The sequence below is a fragment of the Fistularia commersonii genome, chromosome 35 (genome assembly GCF_037954325.1).
Source record: "Fistularia commersonii isolate RoL2024-O1a breed Wild chromosome 35, RoL_Fcom_v1.0, whole genome shotgun sequence".
Taxonomy (NCBI): Eukaryota; Metazoa; Chordata; class Actinopteri; order Syngnathiformes; family Fistulariidae; genus Fistularia; species Fistularia commersonii.
In genome coordinates, this window is record NC_141318.1 from 2730001 (window position 1) to 2752709 (window position 22709).

Consider the following 22709-nt stretch of genomic DNA (forward strand, 5'->3'; position numbering starts at 1 on the left):
AGGAGATGACGGCGGCGAGCACCCACACGATGAAGATGATGCACTTGATGCGGCGCGGCGTCCTCTTCAGGTTGTACTCGATGGCCTGCGTGATGGACCAGTAGCGGTCCAGGCTGATGGCGCACAGGTGCGCGATGGAGGCGGTGCAGAAGAGCACGTCCAACGCCAGGTAGATCTCGCACCACACCTCGCCGAAGTACCAGTAGCCCATGAGCTCGTTGGCCAAGGAGAACGGCATCACCAGGGTGGCCACCAGGATGTCGGCCGACGCCAGGGAGACCAGGAACAAGTTCTGCGGCGCCTTGAGGGCCCTGCTGGTGAACACGGCGATGACCACCAGCACGTTGCCGAACACGGTCAGCACGATCATGAGGCCCACCAGGACCGTGAGCGGCAGGGAGAACCGGAAGCTGAAGGGGGCGCCTCCGGGGGCGCTCAGGTTGCTATGGTTACCGGACTCCATCCTCGGGTTCGCCTCGGAGGTCAGGAGCTAGCGGTCCCCCCTCCCGGGTGCCGGTCTGCGCTCCATCCCCTCCCCACCCCCGCACCCTGGAGCGGGTCCTCACTGGGCGGACGGGCGGCGCGTCTGCGGACGGCCGGAAGTCAACATCCCGCAAGAGAAGGAGGGAGGAAGAAGAAGAAGGAGAAGAAGAGGAGGAGGAGGAGGAGGAGGAGGAGGAGGAGAGGATCCCGTCAAAGTCGTCTCACCTGCCGGCGGGGACGCGGGTTCTCCGGCGCCGGGGATCCGGACATCGTCGGCGGGGGAAGTTCTCTCAGCGGCGCGGTCGGGTGGAGGAAGAGGAGGAGAAGAAGGAGGAGGAGGAGAAGAAGGAGGAGGAGAAGAAGGAGGAGGAGAAGAAGGAGGACCATGAAGCGGCGGAAGCGACAAGTCTCCCTCTCCTCCTCCCTCTTTCTATTTCTCTCAGATTTTTCCTCCCTCCCTCTTTCAATCCCCTCCTCTCTCTCTCTCTCTCTCTCTCTCTCTCTCTCTCTCTCTCTCTGTCCGTGCACTTGTGCACGGCGGAGCTAATAAAGCGGTAATCATGTTATCCGGGGCGCTGGCGTGCACGCTGGCGTGCACGGAGCCCCCCCGGGTCGTTGCCCCCCGGGGTAGAGTTCATGTTGGGGGTGGGAGCGGGGGTGACGTCATCCAGAAGGCAAGTGACGTCATGGAGTTGAACGGCCGGACAGCAGGACGCCGGTTGATCCGCTGAGAAGAAATATCAGTGTGTTTTGGTCATTTTTGTAAGACAGCGGGAGACAGAATTGTTCTTATTTTCCTTCATTTACTGTTAATCTTTATTCTATTTTATTCTATTTTATTCTATTTTATTTTATTTTATTTTATTTTATTTTATTTTATTTTATATTTTATTTTATTTTATTATACTTTATTGTATTTTATTTTATTTTATTTTATTCAAGTTTAACTTATATTATTCTATTCTAGTTTTATTTTACTTTATTGTATTTTATTTCATTCTAGTTTAATTTATTTTATTTCACTTCATTTTGTTTTATTTATTTAACAGCTAAGACAATTTATATTTCATTATATTTCTTATTCTTCCTCCTTTATACTATTGTCTATTACTGTTATGTTTTTACTTGAAACTCTGGCACAACAATTTCCTTCGGGATTAATAAAGTTGTTCTCATCTCATCTCATCTCTCTCATTTTACTTTATTTCATTTTATTTTATTTTATTTTATTTATTTTGTTTTATTCTAGTTTAACTTATATACATTTATTCTATTTTTATTTTACTTTATTTTATTTTATTTCATTCTAGTTTAATTTATTTTATTTTACTTTATTTTACTTTATTTCATTTTATTTTACTTTATTTTATTTATTTTGTTTTATTCTAGTTTAACTTATATACTTTTATTCTATTTTTATTTTAACTTTTTTTTACTTTATTTTATTTTATTTCATTCTAGTTCAACTTATTTCATTTTATATTACTTTATTTTATTCTATTTTATTCTAATTGAACTCATGTTAACTTTTTTTATCGCATTTTATTTTCTGTCTCTTGAATTTCATTTTCTTTTTTAGTAAATTTCTTCCATTTTTTTCATTATATATTGTTTTGTTTTTCTTTCGATTTAGATGTAATTCATTGAATTTGTCAATCAGTTTCATAAAAGTTATTTTTTCCATTTTTTTCGTTTTCTGTTTTTTTAAGTTTATTGAGTTTCTTTTTTACTTTTTGTCTTAATTTTGTCTTTTAATAAGTTTCTTTTGGTTTTGTTTGTTTATTGTATTTGTTGCATTGTACTATAAGTTCATTTTTTATTTTCCCTTCAATTCACTTGCTTGAATTTTATTTTATTTGTTTTATTTCGGTTTTGTCGTTTCTTTTTGTTTTTCTTTTTCTTTTATTATTATTATGTGATGTATGTCATGTCGTTGACTGTCTATTATTTCCTTTTATTTTATTTTCATCCAGTTTCTTAAAAAGTATGTTACCATTTTTAAATTTTGTTTAATTGCATTTACTTTTCTATTTTATTGATTTTTATTACTTTTATTGTTTTTATTGTTTTTTTTGTTAAATGCATTTTATTTCTCTTCTATTCAGTTTCTTCAATTGAATTCAATTCTTATAATTTGGATATTTTAATTTACTGCATTTTATTTACTTTTCAAATTTTATTTTCACTTGTTTCAGTTTCTTCTATCTTATTTATTTTTTATTTTAAGTTTCTTTTCCTGTCTTTTCTCTTTCTTTCAATTTTATTTTATTCTATTTTGTTTTCTCTTATATTCAATTTTAGTTTAATATATTTCGTTTTGTTTTCTATGTGATTTCATTTTATTTTATGATAGTTTTATTTATTTATTTATTTTTCTCTTATTTCACTTTTATTTTATTTAGTATTTATTTCATGTTTCATTTAGTTTAATATCATTCTATTTCGTCTTTAATTGTATTTAGTTTTTTTCCGTTAATTTTATTTTCACTTTAATTCAGTTTCTTCAATTTGTATTAAATCTTATTTTCTTTTTTGTCATTTAGTGTACTTTTTATTCTGTTTCTTTGAATGTATTTTCTGTTATTCAGATTCTAAATTTTATCTATTTTTTGCGTTTTTCTAATATTATTTCATTTTATTATTCATGTTTTCTGTTTAATTTACTGTTTTTATAAAACTGTAATATTTTAAATTTTAATATAGACAAATGTATGAATATGTTTTTATCTTATGTTATATCACTTTGTTTTTTTTATTTGTTGTTTTTCATTATCCATTTTACTTAAATTTCTCTTTTTTTCTCATTTATTCAATTTCTTCAATTTTGTATTATTCTATTTCATTTTAATTCTCTTTTTTATCTTATTGTATTTTATTTTTTGGTTTCTTTATTTTATTTTACTTTTTCAGCGGTTGCTTCAATTTTATTGAATTCATTTTATTTCATTTTTTTATTCTTTGGCATTTTGTTTTTTTTTAACTTCTTTCCTTTTCACTTATTCAATTTTGTTTCTCTTTTTTTAAATTTGTTTTATCTTCTATTCAGTTTCTTCAATTTTATATTATTTTGTGTCGTTCGTCTTTTTTATTGTAATAAATTTCATTCTATAGTTCTCTCGTTTTCCTTTACATTAATCTTTTACTTACTTTTAAAATATTATTATATTTGGTTTTGTTTGGTTTTATTTTTTGTATTTTAATTTCTAGTTCCTTTTTTATTTTCTCTGAGATTCAGTTTCTTCAATTTTATTCTATTCCATTTCTTTTTTTCTTCTTTATTTTATTACATTTATTTGTCTTTTGTTTTTATTTTATTCATACTTTTCAATTTTGTTAATTACCTTTCAATTGACTTTTTTCCATATTAATGTATTCTATTTTCTGTTTATTCTATTTAAGTTTCTGTTATTCAGTTCCTTAATTGTTAATTAGTGTATTGTTTTTATTATTTCATGTATTTTATTATTTCATCGTGTGTCATTTTATCTTCTCTCTTATCCTGTTTCATCCATTTATTTTCCTTATTTTATTTCGTCCTCATGTTTTATTCCATATTTTTTTTCTTCAATTTCGTTTCTTTTCTCTAGTGTTTCATTTTATTTCACTCGATTTTATTTTACTTTCTTTTTTTCATTTTTTTACTTTCTTTTCATTGCATTTTTTTCTGTTTTCTCTTTTTACAGTTTCTTAAATTTAATTTAATTTTGACTTCAATTTATTTTAATTCTATTAGATTTTGTTTTCATTTCTTCAAAAATTATTAGCATTTTTTTATTTATCTTTCAAGTACTTAATTTTTGTGTCGTGTTGATATTATTTTTTCCACTTTATTCTACTTGTTATCTTTTTTTCTTTTTATATGATTACATTTTATGTTTTTTTTATTTTTGTCTTTTATTCAATTTCTTCATTTTCATTTTATTTTATGTGGTTTCACTATGTTTCTTCTTAACGGATTGAATTTTCATTACTAGTAATGTAAAGTATTTCTTTACTTTTCTCTTTAATTCAGTGTCTTACATTTTATTTGTTTTTTTTATTTTGTTGCTTTTCATTGTCTGTTTCTTTTCTTTTCGCTTTCATTTAGTTTCTTCCTTATTATCATTTTTTCTTGATTTTTTTTATTGAATCACATTTCATTTTCGGTTTTTTACTTTACTCTATTTTTTTTTTTTCATTTTAGGTTCTCTTCAGTTTATTTCCTTGTCTTTCGTTTTATTTATTTTTGGTATTGGTATTTTTGGTATTTTCACTTTTTGGTATTTTTATTTTATTTTATCGATCATAAAGATAAGATAAGATAAGATAAGATAAGATAAGATAAGATAAGATAAACTTTATTGATCCCCATGGGGGAAATTCCTCGCAGCGCGAAACAGTTATAATGTCAAAAAAAGGAAATAAATCTGACTATAAATATGAATATAAATAGAAAGGCAAAAGATAGCGCGGCAAAAATAAAAAAAAAATTGCTTTTCATTTTCATTTTTTTTATTTTATTTTGTCTTTCATTACATTTCACTATTTTTAAATTTTATTGTATATGTCTTGCTTTTGTTTTAGTGTTTGCATTTATTTTCTGTCCATTTTATTTTCTTTTCTCTTTCATTAAATTTCTCAATTTTCCTTAACGTTTTCTATTTGTCTTTTTTTTTTGTTTTGCTTTTTGCATTTTATTTTCTGTCCATTTTATTTTATTTTCTCTCATATTCCCTTTATTCTATTATTTCCCCCCCTTGTTTTATCTATTTAATGATGCATTTTCTTTATTTGTTGTTATTTCAAACTTTCCTCCGGTTCCGTCCGGTCAGGAATGTCAGAACTTCGAGCCGATGCTCTCCAGACTCCTGGTGGAACCACAAAGTTCTCACAGTTTGTGTTTGTGTTTGTCGTCCGTGGCCAATTGCTAATCACTGTGGGGGTGGCTGGGGGGTCCTCAGAGGAGAGGATTCCTGCAGAGCTGTGGGAGAACTTGGAGGACGTTACTCATTTCTGCAAGGAATGAAGAGGAAGGTCCAGAACTGCCACGACCCCGGAGGATTTTTCCACGCAACATTTTTTAAAAAACACCCCCTTTTAAATTGCCTTTTGCACCCATCGCGTCTGCACGTACACACTCATGACACACAGTCAAGATTATTCTACAGAAATTAAATTAAATTAAATTAAATTAAATTAAATTAAATTTCCCCAATGTGGATCAATAAAGTATTATCTTGTCTTTTAACATCTTATCTTAAAAATACATTTTTTTAGTTTGTGTTACTTTAAAAATAGTTAGATAGTAAATAGTAAACTAAAATTGGAGCTGAAAGATAAACATGTGATAAATCAAAATGATGAATGATATGGACTACAAATGTCAAAATAGAATAATCAAAGAAAAAAAAAAGGAAAATATATATATTTGTTTATATATATATATATATATAAACTATATATATATATATTATATATATTAAAACATAAAAACATAAAAAAAAAACATGTAGTTACATCACATTAATATATTATATATTACATATAACATTATTGTAATTTTTTATTACAATTTTATATAGAGGGAGATATACTATAATTATGAATGTTAGATAGAGAAACCTCGAACTGATGATCTCCAGCCTCCTATACATATATCTATTAACATGTTCATATCATATATTTTTATGTGTGTGTCTGTATGTATATACATATATTCTTATATATAATATAATTATATACATATATATGTGTATATGTATATATATATGTGTGTGTGTGTATGTGTATGTGTGTGTGTGTGTGTATGTAATTAGATGTTATATGATATTAAGTTATATATATACATATACAATGTATTTATATAATTTATGAAATGTAGTATACAGTATTGTATATATATATATATATAAATATATTTTTATGTACATACATTACATATATATTAAATATACATATATTGAGATCATCTCCAGACTCCATATATATGTATATAATATATTATATATGTACATGCATATATAGACATGTATATATAAGTATATATATACATATATACATGTCTTGTATACATATATATTAGACATATACGTGTCTTATATATACATGTCTATATATATATGTATATAGACATGTATATAAAAGTATACATACATGTACATATTTATATGTGTGTATATATATATATCTATCAAGTTATATATATAACTATACATATAAATATATATAATCTATTAAAATATATATAAATATTTACACTTAAATATTTATATACACATATAAGCATATATAAATATTCATACATATATATATATAAAAATATATGTAATATATGTTACATATATATGTTAATATACATATATGAGTATGGAGAACACGACCTCCACAGTCTCTGTTTTTGTAATAATTCTAATAATGTTGCCAATAATAATTATTATCAAAGCAATAAATTATATAATTTATTTACATGCCATACTTATATAACAATTATATTTCCCCACCACTACCACCATAACCCAGGCTTCCAGGATTATATCTTTGATGTATATTAAAGATAGAATTGTACATCTCAGCAAGTCACCCTTTTATACATGTTTATAAAATGTCTAAAAACCCAGTAATGGATGCAGTACTACTCCAAGTAACCCACTCACAAGTGTAATCGAGTACTTGACGTTACTCTGAACAGTGTTTGTTATAGTTCCTCATCTTATCATATTATCTTTTCTAACTAATAGTACAAGAAGCGAGTAATTCAAACATGTAAAAAGTTCTGCAGTATTTTTCCACGGCTGCACTAGCCGGTGACACGCGCGCCAGCCGCTGTTTGGCGGTAAACACAAGTGCACCGTCTGGCCCGCGCGAGCGCACCGATGGGGGTGCGGGCGCGCCTGTAGTACCGCCCGCCGCCACTAGGGGGCGCTAGAGCGAACACCGGCGCCAGTAGCGCAACCTTAAACAGACCCGTGTTTACAGGTAAGTTATAGGAAGAAAAAGAAGAAAAAGAGGAAGAAGAAGAAGAAGAAGAAAAAGAAAAGGAGGAAGAAGAAGAAGAAGAGGAACAAGAAGAAGGAGGATTCACCCCTTTCAAGAAAATTACAAACCGCCCTGCCGAGACTGACCGCTAGGAGGCGCTGTTGCGTTGGATCAGACGGGACCGGAAGTCCAGACGCTTTTAATGTAATTTGTGGTTATTTTTTATTATCATTTTATTCAAAGTTGTGTGAACATCATAAGAAAACGGTTAATAAAAGTGTGATATTGAAAGTCGTTTTTTTTTTTTTAAATGAAATATCACAGACGGGCTCATCCAGCTTTATCCCCAGATGTCCCGCTGAACATTTGCATTTCGGAGTCATTCCATCTTCTTCTTCATCTCCATTTTGTGACATCTTGAAAGGTGTTCATCTTTCAGGCTTGAGGTAACCATCCTCTCAAATTAACATCTCTCTCTCTCTCTCTAACACACAGACACACACACACACACTTCAAGAAGTGAGATCAGATCCATGTCCTGGTCTGGACCATAACCTTCTAAAAGATGTTGGGGCTTAACATACCAGAGGTGTGTTCTCCTTACAGATCTGCAGAGGTTCCTGGGAGTAGCAGAGAAGACGGTCCAGCCCAAGATCTGACCATGAAAGCAATCAGGGGGTGGATGAAGACCTCTTGACGTGAGAACATGGAGGGAACCAAGGCAGGAGAACATGGGTTTATACAGAGGAAAAACCACATAGCAGGAACCAGTATAGCAGTAGATCAGAACTTCCATATTTTTGGTCGTGGTGCCTCAGTCCACAAGCAGAGGGCAGCACCGGCCCACCTTCCACACCTGCTGTGTGGTCCAGGTGACCATGGAACCAGGCTGCAGAGGTCACCATCTTCACCTGGCCCCAAAACACCTGCCAGGTTAGCTCCGCCCCCCGGTAATCACAACAAACAGCACATGATGTAAAAGTGGGAAACAGCGCCCCCTGCTGGACACTCCAGACTGTAAACACGTAAAGAAAGCGTCCAAAGTTTGATTGACATGCACACACAGGGTTGGGGTGGGGTGAGGTGAGTCAGGTAAGCTTTGTTTGGGATTTTTAATGTACAGTCACTTAAAAGGAGACTAACTGAATACACATTTCATCATTTAGAAAAAAAAAAAAAAAAAAAAAAAAAAAAAAGAAACATTCAATGATTTCAAATAAAACAGTGCTGATCCGAACAGCAACCAGCCAGTTCGCTTGCGGTGGAGAAAGCAGGATATGCGGTTCTGCCGGCGCCCCCGGGGCCGACCAGGTTCCTTTAACACCGGTTCCGTCTCCCACCCGCCCCCCCGAACATGGAGGACGGCTCTGGTCCGAGCCTGCGGGAACTTCTAATATTTTCAACTCCGTACAAATTTACAAGATTAAAATACTTCTTTCGCCGAAACAAAAACGCCCCCCTCCCTCCACCCCCTCCCCGTTTGCAAAGAACCGCAGAGAGGCGACTGCGTGGAGGGATGGCGGCAGTGGGGGGGGGGGGGAGGGGGGGGAGGAAGGGGGCAAAAAGGAAATTAAAAAAAAAAAAAAAGTGCATCAGAGCAGCAGCATCGCTGGGACAGTGTGGGACAAGTGATGATGTTTTAAAGGTTAAATTAGGAGTTAAATCAAGGGAACGGTTTTAATTCAGATTATGTGTGAGTGTGTGTGTGTGTGAGGGGGGGGGGGAATCGACCTGTCAGTGTCTGATATCAAACCATCTTGGAGGACCTCCACGCCTACTCCACCGCTAAGTCCTTTTGTTTTTTAATTTCTTGATATGTTGGTTGATGATGAGCTGGGTTGTTTGGAGGAGGGGGGGGGGGGGGGGAGTAAAATGGAGGGAGGAGGTGGTAGCCCAACACTGGATATACAAGTCAAACTGGTAAACATTAGCTTAAAAAAAAAAAAAAAAAAAAATTAAAAAATTGCACTGAAGGCAACGACCGGGGTTGGAGAACATCATTCATCTTGTCACCTCCGCCCCCGTCCCCGTCCCGCTCTATCAATACCTCTTTGTCACGCAGAAGCAACGACAGATGGGGGGGTGGGGGGGGGCACAGCACCACCCACTTTGGAGAAAGTCCGACCCCCCACCGCCAAGGAGCACGTTTGATTGGCATTTGTCATATGTATACATTACTAGCTTTATCTGAGGAGCACTGCTGTGATTGGTTCAAAGTAACCCCCGCCCCCCCCCGAAAAAAAAAGCAAAATTAGAACCGACGATGAGGTTCTTTCATTCGCTCCGGCAGATCCGTCCCATCACGGAAATAAAATGTCAAAATAACCGTAAAACCTTAAAAAAAAAAAAAAAAAATAATAATAATTTATCTCTTTGTATCTGGTGGGATTGTGTTTAGCAGTGAGCCGCTGGCCACTCTAAACGTAGGCACAGTTTAAAAACAAAAAAGAAATTTGCAAAAATTGACAACAACGCGCCGTCGTCCGGATCTTTTGTTCGCCGCGGTCGAGATGCGATACTGCAAATCGCCTCCGGGGGAGAAGAAGAAGAAGAAGAAGAAGAAGATGAAAAACAAAAGGGCGTATCAAAAAAAAAACAAAAAAAAAAAAACCTTGGATGGAGGGAGGGGTGTGACGATTAAATTATGGCAGCAGCAGGAGATGTGAAGTTCCAGAGACCTTTGTGTTTTTGCATATCACGGGATCCTTGCTGGCGCGGCGGATGCTTGGAATTACTGGAACACGTTGGCAATGGGGAGCGCAGTTCACATGATTCAAAGACTCGCCACGTAGCTCACACGCACTCGATATCTAAATTTATACATCTTCAGTTTTGGCAAAGAGACGGAACGGTTTCCCTCGCATATATGTATGTACGTGTGTGTGTGTGTGTGTGTGAGATTCGGAATGAAACGATGAGCGGCGGGGGAAGGGGGTCCGGAGATGACCGTGATAAACTCTAGGAGGAACGTCTGAACGGAGTCTCAGACAGGTTCTCCAGGTCTCCTGCTCCCAGGTTGGCGAAACAAGCGCTCCCTTTCTGGCGCCCTCCTCCCGTTTAACCCCCCCGACGCTGATTGAGGCGGGTCCAATGTCTGGGGATACATATGGTGGCAGGCGGGCGAATGTAGCTGTGTGTGTGTGTGTGTGTGTGTGTGTGTGTGGGAGGGGGGGGGGGGGGGGGGGGTCGCAGAGCGAGAGGAGGGTCCGGCGCTGAGCTGCTCCTGGGCTCAGACCATGGCACGGTACGGTCCCTGCATCTTGAGGAACTGGATGATGAAGGAGGGCCCGCCCGCCACGATCTGCGGCGGCAGGTGGCTGAGGGGACAGTTCTCGATGCTCATGATGGACAGCTTGCTGCAGAGGGCCAGCTCGAAGGGGAGGCTGTGCAAGTTGGGGTTGTCGTTGAGGTACAGCTCCTCCAGGTTCTCCAGTGTACCTGTGGGGGGAGAAGGCGGGTTCGGGTTAGCGGGCGTCCCGTTCCTCGAAACCCAAACCTGGACGCTCTAAAAATACAGCCGACCTTCAGCTCCTACCTGCAAACATTTTAATCTGTGGCTTAACTCTTTGCCCCGGCAGTAACCGACCTCGCCGGGTGGACCAATGGCTCCTCGGAGGGGTCAGAGGTGAGACAAACTGCACCGCTAAGCCCCTAAATCCCGTTGATTAACTCTGGCTTTTATCGGGAAACACAATGCCGGGCTGAAAACTTGAAGGGCGCTCGGAGGGCCGACGCGCCAATGATTTTTCGTTATTTTTCGCCGCGGCCACGTTAAACCGTTGGCCGATACACCTTTGCTCTCGAAAAGCTCGTTCCGATTCTGAAAAGGGAGCGGTTCGAATAAAAGGGCGCGCGGACGGAAACCGATCGCCGCGGACCGATTCGTTCCCCGACCGCTGTTTCGTCCCCGTTTTCGCGAGCTGAGCGAGGCCAGGTCTGAGTCACACCCGAGCGGCGGGAATATTTACCAATCTCCTCGGGGAGATGTTGCAGCAGGTTCTCCCCCAGACCCAGGTGAGTCAGGTTGGTGAGGTGGCCGATGCCTCGGGGTAATGTAGTCAGCTGATTATTCGTCAGCACCAATTTCTGATGGAAGAGCCAAAGGAGAACTTCGGATCAGATTTTTCCCGATCGATGAGCCGGTGAGAAACCAGAACGGCTGCATCTGGGATTCCCAAACCGACGGAGGAGGAACGGGACGCGGGAGTGTTTTTTTGCGGTACCTGTAAATCTTTAAGATACGCAATTTCATTGGGCAAGGACTCCAGTTTGTTTTCTTCCAGGTCCAGCTCCCGGAGCTTTCTTAGATTACCGATCCCATGCGGTAACCTCTTGAGGAGATTATTGGACAATATTAACACCTGTCGAGAAGAGGCAAAGGGATTTGAACAGGAACCAAACAAAACAAAAAGGGGGTCTTCGGGCGCCGTCCTTGTGCGAGCGGCTCACCTCCAGAGACACCAGCCCGCAGACGTCCTCCGGGATCTTGGTCAGCTGATTGGTGGCCAGGTTCAGCTCCACCATGCTCGCCCACGTGCCAAAGTCCAGCGGCAGGGAGGTTAACTGGTTGTCCTGGAGACGACAACGGGGCGGGAGTGACAAGACGTCGGGCGCGCTCGGAATCCAATCGATATATATCGGGAGCGAGCGCGGAACAAATCCAGGCCCGGCGGCATTACATCATGTTAGGAGGTGCATCGCCATGGTAACTACACCTAAACACAGTCCCGGTTTCCTTCTTTCTAAGAATACATTTCATGTGTTAGCCCTCTGTCCGCTCGGATCGCGAGGCGTGAGGGCTGGCCTTCGTTTGCCGTCGCCCCTTCGACCCCCAACCATGGGAAACCAACCCGAAGTTGGACCTTCACCTTTGACCCTCTGCAAGCTTACCGTAATCCCAACTAAAAGCTACCTAAAGCAGCTGAGCTGTCCGCGCGCTCCGGCTGCGTGTCTGAACTTGGACCGATTGGGAGGGAAAAGAAGGCGAAGCCACGTTGTCCGACAAGCCCTATCTTTGGTGCGCACGCCGGAGACCAGGTGGGCCTCATTGGCTGGCGTTAGATAAAGTCTGGTCCCGAACGCCGAGCGTGTACCTTCATGTTCAGCTTGCTCAACACTTTGGCCCTGGAGAAGATGCCGAAGGGGATCTTGTTGATGCGGTTGTGCTCCATGTTGAGGGAGTAGATGGTGGAGAACTGCGACGGCCCGCCCATGGGGTAGGACTGGAAGCAGTTCCTCGCCAGCGTCAGGCTGGTCAGCTTGACCAAACTGGACAGGAGGCCCTGGACCGGCACAGAAAGGAGGACATGAGTCTCGGCCCTAACCGGCGGATCGCATGCGTTCTCCGCCGTTCGCTCGTCGTTTATTCGTCAAACGGCTAGTTATTTCTGAGCCCGACCCACCTCTGGCAACACCGAGATGTTGTTGTTCTCCAGGTTCAGCTCCTCCAGCTCTCGACATTTGGCTAACGATCGGGGGATGGCCGACAATCTGTTGTATCTCAGACCTAAGCGATTTATACTCGCAAGATTGCCTGGAAGGAACACGAAGACAGAACGTGAACGAAGGGGGGCGGCGCCGATGACAAAGGGCGTGACGTCGGACTCTCGGAGGAGGTTTCTTCACCTATAGTCTCGGGAAGGTCCAAGAGCTCATTGTGCTGCAAGTCGAGGTTGGTTATCTGTGTGCAGTTGCCGATCTCCTTCGGTAGGTGTTCTAACTGATTATGGGCGACGTCCAGGGTAATGAGGCTGCAGAGTTCCCCTGCGGAGAGAACGCAAAGCACGGACCTCAAGCAAGACGACGGCGTTTCGGTTTATCCCGAACCGCGTCCGAAGAGCGGCGACCCGTCGTACTCACCTATCTCCGCGGGGAGCTGCTTGATCTTGTTCTCCCGGATGCTGAGCGTGGTCAGCTTGGAAAGGTTTCGGATGTCCTTCTCCACGGTGGTTATGCGGTTGAAGCGCAGGTACAACGTGGTTAGCGACGTCAGCCGGTAGACGACGGCGGGTATCTCTCGCAGCTTGTTGTGCCGAAGGTCGAGCATTCGGAGCATCTTTAGGGAATCCAGGGAGTCGGGCAAACTGGTCAGGGAGTTTTCGCTGAGGGCAAAAGTGACCAGGCCGGACAGGCAGCCCACCTCGGCCGGCAGGCTCTGCAGCTTGTTGCTGTACAAGTAGAGTTCGGCCAGCTGCGTTAGCTCCTTGATGGAGGTGGGCAGCATGTGGATCGACCGTTTGGAAAGGTCCAGTCTCATTGAATTCTCCTCCCGGCACTTGTTGAGCTCCTTGATCACCTCGGCATTGCTGGACTTCTTGCGTGTACCCGGCGCCGGGTTGGGGCGCTTTATCGTGTTGTCAACGGAGAAGGCGACACCCGGCGTCGAGCCGCCGGTGTCCTTCTTTCCATCTTTGGCATCTTTCACTTTGGTCTTCGTTTCCTTGCCGCCATCCTTGACTAAACCTGCCAGAGCCTTGGGTTCCTTTTCCCTTTCTTTCCCCGCCGGACCGCCTTTTGGGTCCTTCTCTTTTGAATCTTTTTCTTTGCCTAAAGTACTACTCATGTCGACGTTATCGGGCCTCCTGCGGAGCTGCTCATGGGAGTCTCTCTCGTCGGGTTACTTGTTCATGAAAAAGAGTCACAGACGGCTGAGAAGGCTTTTTGAGAAAACATTACCGCGCAGGGCCGCGCATGTGATTATCCTCCAAACACAGGCCTGATATATAAAGGGTCTTAAGATACTTTTTAAAAGTAGCTTTTTTGTGTCTGCACGGGTAGAAAACGGTTGTGGAGTAACTGGGCCGCGGCATCCGACGACCACATGCTTAAGTGTTGCAGCTGCATCCAATCCCAGGGTCTTTGGGTTAACTTTCCTAATTTCCGTCAGCTGAAGAGGTCATCGATGTTCTCTTTTTAATCCCTCAATGAGTTGCTGTTGGGGAAAGAAAAAAAAAAAGAAGTTTTACATTACAATTTAATAGTTATACTTTACTGCGCAATCACCCGGAGCCTCCTCAGCTTCGGCGTTTCTGTCCTTCGCGCCTCTGGCATCTGAGAACCGAAAAACCGTGTCCCTTAGTCGAGGCAACATCCATCAACAGAAAACTCACATGGTAACTGAGCGATCGCATTTTGAAGTGTCTACGTTTTCCCCACTTCTACGGGAATTGTTTGCCGTTTTGCTTTGGTTACATGGTGACAAAAACGGAGCCATGGAGTTGGCCAAACAATACAAGACATTTCAGCCATTGTTCTCTCGCATGTTGACTTGAGCCCCCTCAATTCTACTGACTTTCGCCGGGGTTTAAACTCCTCGCCACAGACTGCCTGTTGGGATTTTATGGCTTCGAAATCAAGAGTGCGGCTTCAGAGAAGCTGGTAATCAAGAAGGTGCCGCTTTAAACTACGGCCACATCATCAGCGCAAAACAACAATTCAGCATCCAGGAGTTTCAGCTCACTGAAGCCTTCCTTTGGCTCCATGTTGGTCTAGGAGAAGGCCTTTTGATTGAGTAATCCGGCGGTTGTTACAGTTCCTTAGCCACGTACCACGCAATTACCACGCGTTGGTCAATTATAATTCTGGGGGTCTGCAGAGCTCGGGGAGGGGTGTATGCTCTGGATTTAATCCATCCTTGTGAGCAGGCTGACGGGCGGCGTCCACCGAGCGACGGAGGGGGGGTTAAGTGCCTTGCTGACAAGCACCTAAACAGGCCGGCCTCTCCAACCTCCAGGCCAGAGCCCTGTCACCCTTCAGCACCATTTTAGCTGGATTGTAATCTTGGCGAACCTGCCGGATCTGTCCGCCGCCCCCCGACACACACTCATAACGAGTCCCAGCGGCCTCATGAATAACAGATCAATCACGACCGGTGGTTCGATAAAGTGACCGGTACGGGAGGAGAAACGACCGATGTGGCGTCAGGTGTTCGAGTAGGTCTCTGTTAGCGTGAGATGGCTGCTTCTGCTAAAGCAGTATTTGGTTAAAATGAAAAAGAAAAAGCTTTTGCCTTTCCTAAAGGGGCGTTTGCCAGACTTTCGACATTATCTGGTAGCAGCGTGTCTTCTGTTTACATTTTTCCAAGTCTAAGAACAACTAGCCTTCACTCCATTGATTGGTTGCGCCATGGCACATTCCATCTCTGATTGGGTGCAGGCCTGGCCCAAATTGCGTCCACAGTAGTGTTTGGTCTGCAAATACTTTCGGACTCCCACTGGAGACGTGAAAAGAGCTGAGACAGACCAGATCAGCTTGGTCTGGCAATGTTATGCTAGTCAACGTAGCTGTGCTGACAAAAAGGTACTACTAACCGCGACTTTGGAACAACGGGGAAACAAACCAGGCAAGCTGAGTCAAGCCAGGACTTACATTTCACAGACAAGACCAAAAAATAAACAAAGTGATAAAAATTGAAAATAACTTTTGTGAACTGCATTTTTCATGCAGGCTGGGCTTTTGTTTATTGCAACCGGTTGTAGAATGGTCTTCATAAACCCACAAGTTACTCTTCACAAGAAACCAACTATTCCGTACCCGACAGTACTAAAACACACAATGGAAGGTAAATTGCGTAGCTACCTGCCACTTAAGGCTAAAGTCCAGATTATTTTACGATGGGAACGCAAAATTTCGCACCAGTTTGCGGCGGCGTGTGCTGAACCAGCTCCGGGCTCCTTAGACGTGACGACTGTCCAAGAGTCTGTGAATGTCACTCAACTCAAACCAATACTTTAGATCTACATTACAAAGTAGTAGTGCGTCCCAAGTGCACCCGTGACTTGAGCTGGCTCGGCCCACCGGGGAAAAAGGAGATACGACAACGCCTTTACAAAGTGGATGGCCTTCTGTCGTCAGGAGGGTTGGGATGAAAATATCAAATGTGGAACACTAAAAGTAGGATTGATGTTTTTCCTGTGTTTTACCTGTGTACCTCAGGCCTGCCTAAAGTTTGGTTCTTGGACTTCAGAGTCCCTCCTGGAGACGGTCCTGATCACAGAACACAAACGGCCTCGGAGGATCTGCAGAGCGTTGCGGACCGGGGAGCCGCAGGCAGCGGCAAGTTTCCACACGTCCCAAAAGGCGTCTTCGCTGCAAAGTGGCGGCTGGGTAGAATGAGGAGAACCCTGACGGCACTCTTGAAACGCAAACTCGGCACGGCGGTAAACCTGCGCCCTCAGATTCAAAACAGATGGAATGCTGGGGACAAGGTGGATAAAGTTGGGACAGACCACTGGGTGGAGGGACAGGGGGGCAAACAGTTTGGCAGCCACTAAACCACCTGAGCCATTTTTCCGAGTGTAAAGGTCGAGCGCGCCGGCGGCGGGAACGTGTGCGGCCGATCATCGCGGCCGATCTCCTCGCTTACTGTCAATTTCTATGAGAGTTCCCAGGCGAAGCGAATCTGTGAAGGACTGATTTCGATCAACGTCGCTGAGGAAGTGCAGTCCCGATCCCTCGGCCAGACGTCACAATCGGCGGCGGCGGCGGGGAAATACAGCAAGCATTCTAACGGACGCTACGTGTTAAAGCCCTCCTGAAAAATAAGTTAGAACTCTGCTACGACCCGACATCTCTCACACACACACATACGCAGGGAAAAAAAAGAAAAAAAACACCCGACAGGTTCGGTGGGTTGTCAAGAGTCATGACAGCATTGTGCTGTGCCAGAGAAAAAGAGCGAGAGAATCTGTTGAATGTGCCGAGCATAACCTCACACCGACTTACTCCTCCTAAACAAACATGGCCCGGCGGCTGTTGACATTACGGAGTCCTGCAGCCCCACCTAAACATGCTTTCAACCACCCAGACGCCCCCTATAAAGCAGGTTACGCAACAACCCCGCTTAATATTTATGTCTCAAAGACATTAAGATGACCCCACCCCAGCCCCTCGGCATTTTTTTTTTTTTTTAAACATTACAGACTGAGCCAGCCTGTCTCTGGCGGCCGGTCTGTTTAGTCTCTGTTTTCCTTGTACCTCGAGAAGCGACTATACAAAGCTCGCGCCCTGAAAGCCGGGGCCACTGGCAAAGAGAAGCGGGTTTGGATCTGGATCAGAGCTGAGCGAAAAGGTTAGGAGTGCTGAGAGCAATCTTTAGAAGTCGGGCTTCAATGCGCGAAGCCCCCACAACAACGGGTCATATGACCTTTCGGGTAAAAGCGACGCCGGGTCAATAGTGGCACCCCGTACATGACAGCGTGCTCGGCAGAATGTTCTGTAAATAAATCTTTTTTTTCCCCCCCGTCCCCCTCCTGCCCCCTCTTTAAAAGTGTCCGCTGCTCTTTCAGCCTGTCAGAAATAAAAGGGTGAAGATCTAATGATGGAAATAAAATGATAAAAGCCAGAGCTGCCCGATTGTCTAGAACAGAAACTTCCTTTTATGGTCGTACAAACCGTCCCTGCCAAGCAGCATCATTTTGTTTATCATGAATTGCATGTAAATGATTAAAATTCTTTTTTTTTTTTTTTTTTTATAAAGTTACCAAATGAAAAATCACATGAAACTGGAGGAAAGGTCAAGATATTAAAGTAAACAATTTCCTTGCTGTTATCTTGAAATCACAGTATTTCTTTCTCTCTGTAAAACTGATTTCAGCTCAGTTGTTTGTACAACATGTTTGAAATACTTTTAAAACTACATTTACCAAACACCGGAATGACTAGATTTAATGTTTTTAGTGCATGCAGTTTTTTTTTTTTTAAACCAACTGTAACGACACAGAGCTCGATGTCACTTCGGAAAAGCTTTGTGGGATTCGGGGTACAACAAAACATAAGGCAAACGTAGACTTCTTGACGACAGTTTCCAAAGACGGAAGCCTTGAACTGGATGTGACCGACACGCACGGGTGACCGATCGCTTTCTGAGCAGTCAAACCCCGGGCAAAATACCTTTGGATCAATACCGTGATCATTTCAATCGTTCACCTTGATGACGAGTACTGGTTCGGTTGCGGCGCTTCCTCACAGAGGCTAATATTCAAGGCTAACGGCTGAGATGATGAAGACTTAGGGATGTGTGCGATCTAAATTAAACCGTCTGTTTGTGCGAGGCACTCTGTGAATATGAGCTCTGTGTGCCGTTTTACAACGAAACAGTGGTGCGTTGGTGGCCGTCACAAATAATTCAATGTATGAGAAACACTGGGCCGCTGGCTGACAGAGCACCAAACATCTTCCCCCATTCCAGCAGACGAGGCATGATTTAGTGAACCGCTGGCTCCGACTTCGGTTTCGTGACAGCCGTACTTGTCGGCCAAGTATTGTAAAAATCCATAATGCGGGGCAAAGTTTACGCCGGTGCACTTTGTTTACCATATGTACCACCCACTCGTAAACACGACGACATCAGAGTGGCGGGCCGGAGTCAGAATTGTTAAGGCGATGGACTTTGCCGCTGGCTCAGATAACCCCAAGATTCACTCTCCGGCTAGCGGCTAGCGACTGTCGACTTTGTCCGTTTGCGCCGCGAGCCTCGAGCCTGCGGGTCAGTGCAGCTGGTTGACGGTCTCTGCTGATCAGTACGGCAAATCGGCGGTCTCGGATCAATATGGAGCGCAGCGTCTCGGATTTAAATGCGGCGGAGGCCACACGTGGAGACAATTTTTTCAGGTTGCTTTTACACCTGCCGTCCAAATGTCTCTCAAGTGAGCCCTTGATACCAGATCTCACTCCGCCTCACTCTAAAAGCAAACAAAACGCTTTCGTTAGTCCATTTAGCAGGAACGAACTAAATGTTATCGGCAGAATGATTCGTGGTAGCCCATATACATAATTGCGCACTAAAAGGTGTAAGAGATACAGGACGTCGTGATGTTCTGCTTTCACAAAAAGAGGCAGCTCATCGAAAAAGACCAACCACAATACGGTGACCGACCTACAAGATTCAGCACGGAAAGAGTGACTAAATCCAAAAGGGGGAGAAATCTACCCGGACCTCTGACGCTTGTAATTCCTCTCCATTGGCTTTTCACCACTTTCAGATCTGAAAACGCAGCCGTCGGCCCCAGGAGTTATTGGAGGCCTGTCTTTGACCAGAGGTAACCAGTGGATTAGCTGCCCCTTCCGTGTTGTCCGGGTCACACTCACTGATATACCTGGACCTCGATGCCTCCCGGATGCGTCCAGACCTGCGCGCAGCGACGCCTTCGGATCGCTACGGAGGTCAACAGATCGCTCGGGACAAATCCTATTTCCCGGTCTGGACAAGGTCAGGAAGGAGACTTTGGGTTTACGATCCAGAACAATTGCAGATCGATCTAATATGATCCACACCATAGAAGATAACAGACCGCTCCCGTTCCGTTCATTCTTACTGCACGACTGAAATCCTTTTTTTTCTTTTAAATTCCGACAAAGATTAATCAATCTGACTTACAGACGGGTGATTTTTCCCCGATCAAGAGCGGATATTGTGATACACGCTGACATCAAAAATGGCTTCGGCGCTAACGATGATTAATTTTTCCCCCAGTTATCGTGACGGTAATATTGGGAAACGCTACTCAATGCTGTCACGTGACTAACAAATTTGCTTAGCATGGAAGAGGCTGAAAATGTTAAGGGAAGGGCAAGGGAAGGGATCACAAACCAAGATAAGGCTAAACAGCTTGTTGAATATTTGATATTACATGGCAAACTCCCAAATGAAATAAAAAAACAACAACGAATGGGATGAATTAGCATGCAGTCATCTGAAACCCTGAATTTACAGAACCACGTAATGTACGCTGTCACTGCCATAATGACGCGCACCAATTATGGAGGATTTGGATCATGTCGTCCACCCACGGCTTTAATTTCAAATGTCAGAAAATCCACTATTAATGTATTTTAAATAGCGAGTTTAGCCGTAAGTCGATCCTGTGTGATAAAATTCAGAGTGAAGAAATGACTGTTGCAGATAAAAGCAGTAACCAATACAGATAGATATCAATTCCAGAGAGAGCGGCAACCGATATCTAAGAGTGGACCATATTGAATGTACTAGATGTGTCATTGGTTCCTTGTGGGATATATGATGAAACTGTGAATATTAAATGTAATTTTAGACTGAATTCCTAAAGCCCACGGCCGCAAACGTATTCAGTAGGGTTCGCTCCAGCCACACTGAACGCAGAAATGATGTCGACTAAATTTGGCGTCCCCAAAGCAGTGGCATCTCTTGGCGTCTGTGTCCAGTCGAGTGTTTGGTCACGAAACTTTGCTATTTATGTTTACAGCGCTTATACTTGGCGTCACTACTGTCTTGCGAAGAGTCTGGAGCCTTTACAGCCCTTTCTTGGCAGGAACCGGCAGAGATCATGGCTGATTTACAGTCGACACCAAGCGATCCAATTGTGACAAACCTCCATGTGCGTCGTTTGTTTGTTTGTGTTACATTAACACGGCAAAAGACATTCAAAACATCAGGCCTAGCAAGGAGCCACAGGAAATTGTAATGCATGTCTGTCAACACAAACAAAACCCCACGAAGCGGCTGCACACTTGGACTTCACGGCCACTTGCAACCCACAAAAAGACTAATTAGATGTCCATTAAGGAAATCTGGGACCCGTCTGACAGTGCCAGTGCATTTAGGCCTGTGCTTTTACTTAACCATTATAATGCACTTCGGATCAGATTCCTTTCTTTTCTTTCGAACGCAATCGTTTTAGCCCAAGACAGAAAAGGACCTATTTTGTGTGTTTAAAAAGAGAAAAGCAAGCATGTGCAGGAGACAGGAACCGTGTGTTATTCTGGAGCGTCCAGACCCCTTGTGTGTGGTAAATGTGAAATATCCAAGTTCTGCTACATTGGAAGTGAACGACAAAATAACCAAAAAATAACCCGGACGCTCCGCAAGCCTCGCTCCTTCCCTGCAGCTCAAACTGACGAAGAAGACGATCTGTTCGCGGTCATTACCTTGAATTTCGGGGCAAAAAGAGTGAACCATCGGCTAACACAATGCTATCTGCAGGAAGCACCTAGCTTGGTAGCTACGTGTGTCCGTGGCAAACCCTTGAAAACACACTACAGGGGAAAATGGTACCTGGTGTGGGTGCTCATGTCACCTAACCAAAATAACATATTTAACCGTGGTTAACACGAACAGAACACACTCAACGTCCTTTTTAAAGTGACACCTTAGCAAAGCTAACGTTACGTTTTGGGAGTTAACCAGCTAACTAATAGTCGTAATCCAACTCATGTAGGGTTGAAATGTTTTGTTAGCTAAACCAGCCTTGAAAGTGAATACGGGGCTAACATTTTTCATTCTAGACGTCCACACGTCAAAAACGAACGGTATCCTTAAATACATTTGAAAAAGCACGATCTGGACGATTGGGCGACAAGGACTGACAACACGGCAGGAAAATATAAGCAGCTATGCTAAACGTCAATAGCAAAGCAAACGTCAGTAGATGCCAGACTGCTAGCACGCTAACTGAGCTAGCGGCTGAGTTAGCCGTCGGCTAGCTGTGTTTCTTCCCAGTCAAACTGGGAAAACTGGGGATAAAAATCAAATTAAATGAAAAGGGGACATTCTTACGGGTGTAAGGTGGGCCGGCGGGGGGCTGTCGATGTTCTCCAGGCGGGTTCACCCACTCCCAGCGCCTAGTCTCTCCACAAGCAGGGCTGTGCGTGTAGGCCCCGAGCCGAGCGGCTGTCGGGACGCGAACCGACTCGTCCGCCGTGAGCTCGGCCGAGCAGGGGGACCTACGCGGCGGCCGGCTGAGCGCGAACGGCCGGCGGACAACCCAGAGAGGACAGCCGACGGGGGCGGCGGGTATCACCGCGGAGCCGCCGCTGAAGGCGCCCCGGGCTGCGGACCGACTGGAAGAAGGCGTCCGAAGCGCCGACGTGCTCCCGTGTTGGATGTTAGCCGAGGGGAAAAAAGAAAACACTCCTAAAAACAGCGGCCATTCTGAAGCCGAACAAAAGAGCGCCTTCGCCTTCGCTCCTGCAAAATGACAGCGGAGCCCCACACACGCCCTGCCGGCAGCCCGAGGGAGGGTTATTATCACCGGAGTGATGCGCAGCCACACCGCGGGAGGGGGGCGTCCTCGGCGAATGTTAGAATATAACACTTTTACCTTCTGAGGTGTGACTCCGCCATCCTCGCTGCTTCCTCCTCCTTTCCTACACTGCTGCTCCGCTCTGCACATGGGCGAAGTTCGCCCCGGCGAACACCTGCCAGGAGCGGGAGAGGGGGGGGGGGGGGGGCTGGCGGTTATTAAACACCTGAAACTTTTCCGAACCGGGGATTTATCTGCAGACCCCACTTCCCTTAC

At 43.4% G+C, this 22709-nt stretch overlaps 2 protein-coding genes across 3 annotated transcripts in view; both read right to left on the bottom strand.

The window, feature by feature from the left end:
• adra2a (adrenoceptor alpha 2A) overlaps positions 1-1048 on the bottom strand; it is a 4366-nt gene extending 3318 nt beyond the window's left edge. The window contains exons 1-2 of the mRNA XM_086142550.1: positions 709-1048; positions 1-586 (exon numbers count right to left, since the gene is read on the bottom strand). The exon at positions 1-586 is cut by the window's left edge and continues 3318 nt beyond it. Coding sequence (XP_085998676.1) covers positions 1-463 — 463 coding nt within the window. The 5' untranslated portion in view covers positions 464-586; positions 709-1048. The remainder of the gene's footprint in view (positions 587-708) is intronic.
• A 7486-nt stretch (positions 1049-8534) lies between these two features.
• On the bottom strand, positions 8535-22572 carry shoc2 (SHOC2 leucine rich repeat scaffold protein). 2 transcript variants are annotated; one of them, XM_086142548.1, is made up of 9 exons: positions 22512-22572; positions 13297-14368; positions 13063-13200; positions 12840-12970; positions 12531-12719; positions 11887-12009; positions 11661-11798; positions 11406-11523; positions 8535-10875 (listed from the first exon to the last, which is right to left on the bottom strand). In XM_086142548.1, exons 2-9 carry the CDS (start codon positions 13997-13999, stop codon positions 10667-10669), a joined length of 1749 nt encoding a protein of 582 aa, XP_085998674.1. In that variant the 5' UTR covers positions 14000-14368; positions 22512-22572; the 3' UTR covers positions 8535-10666. The 2 variants fall into 2 exon arrangements, with proteins under 2 accessions (XP_085998674.1, XP_085998675.1); XM_086142549.1 differs by having other exon boundaries at positions 21968-22549.
• Positions 22573-22709: the final 137 nt, after the last annotated feature.

Coding starts and splice junctions, on each gene's coding strand:
- shoc2 (XM_086142548.1), bottom strand. CDS start 13,999: ATGAGTAGTACTTTAGGCAAAGAAAAAGATTCAAAAGAGAAGGACCCA. Junction 13,201..13,296: donor GCAGCTCCCCGCGGAGATAG/GTGAGTACGACG, acceptor TTCTCTCCGCAG/GGGAACTCTGCAGCCTCATT. Junction 11,524..11,660: donor CGTATCTTAAAGATTTACAG/GTACCGCAAAAA, acceptor CTCTTCCATCAG/AAATTGGTGCTGACGAATAA.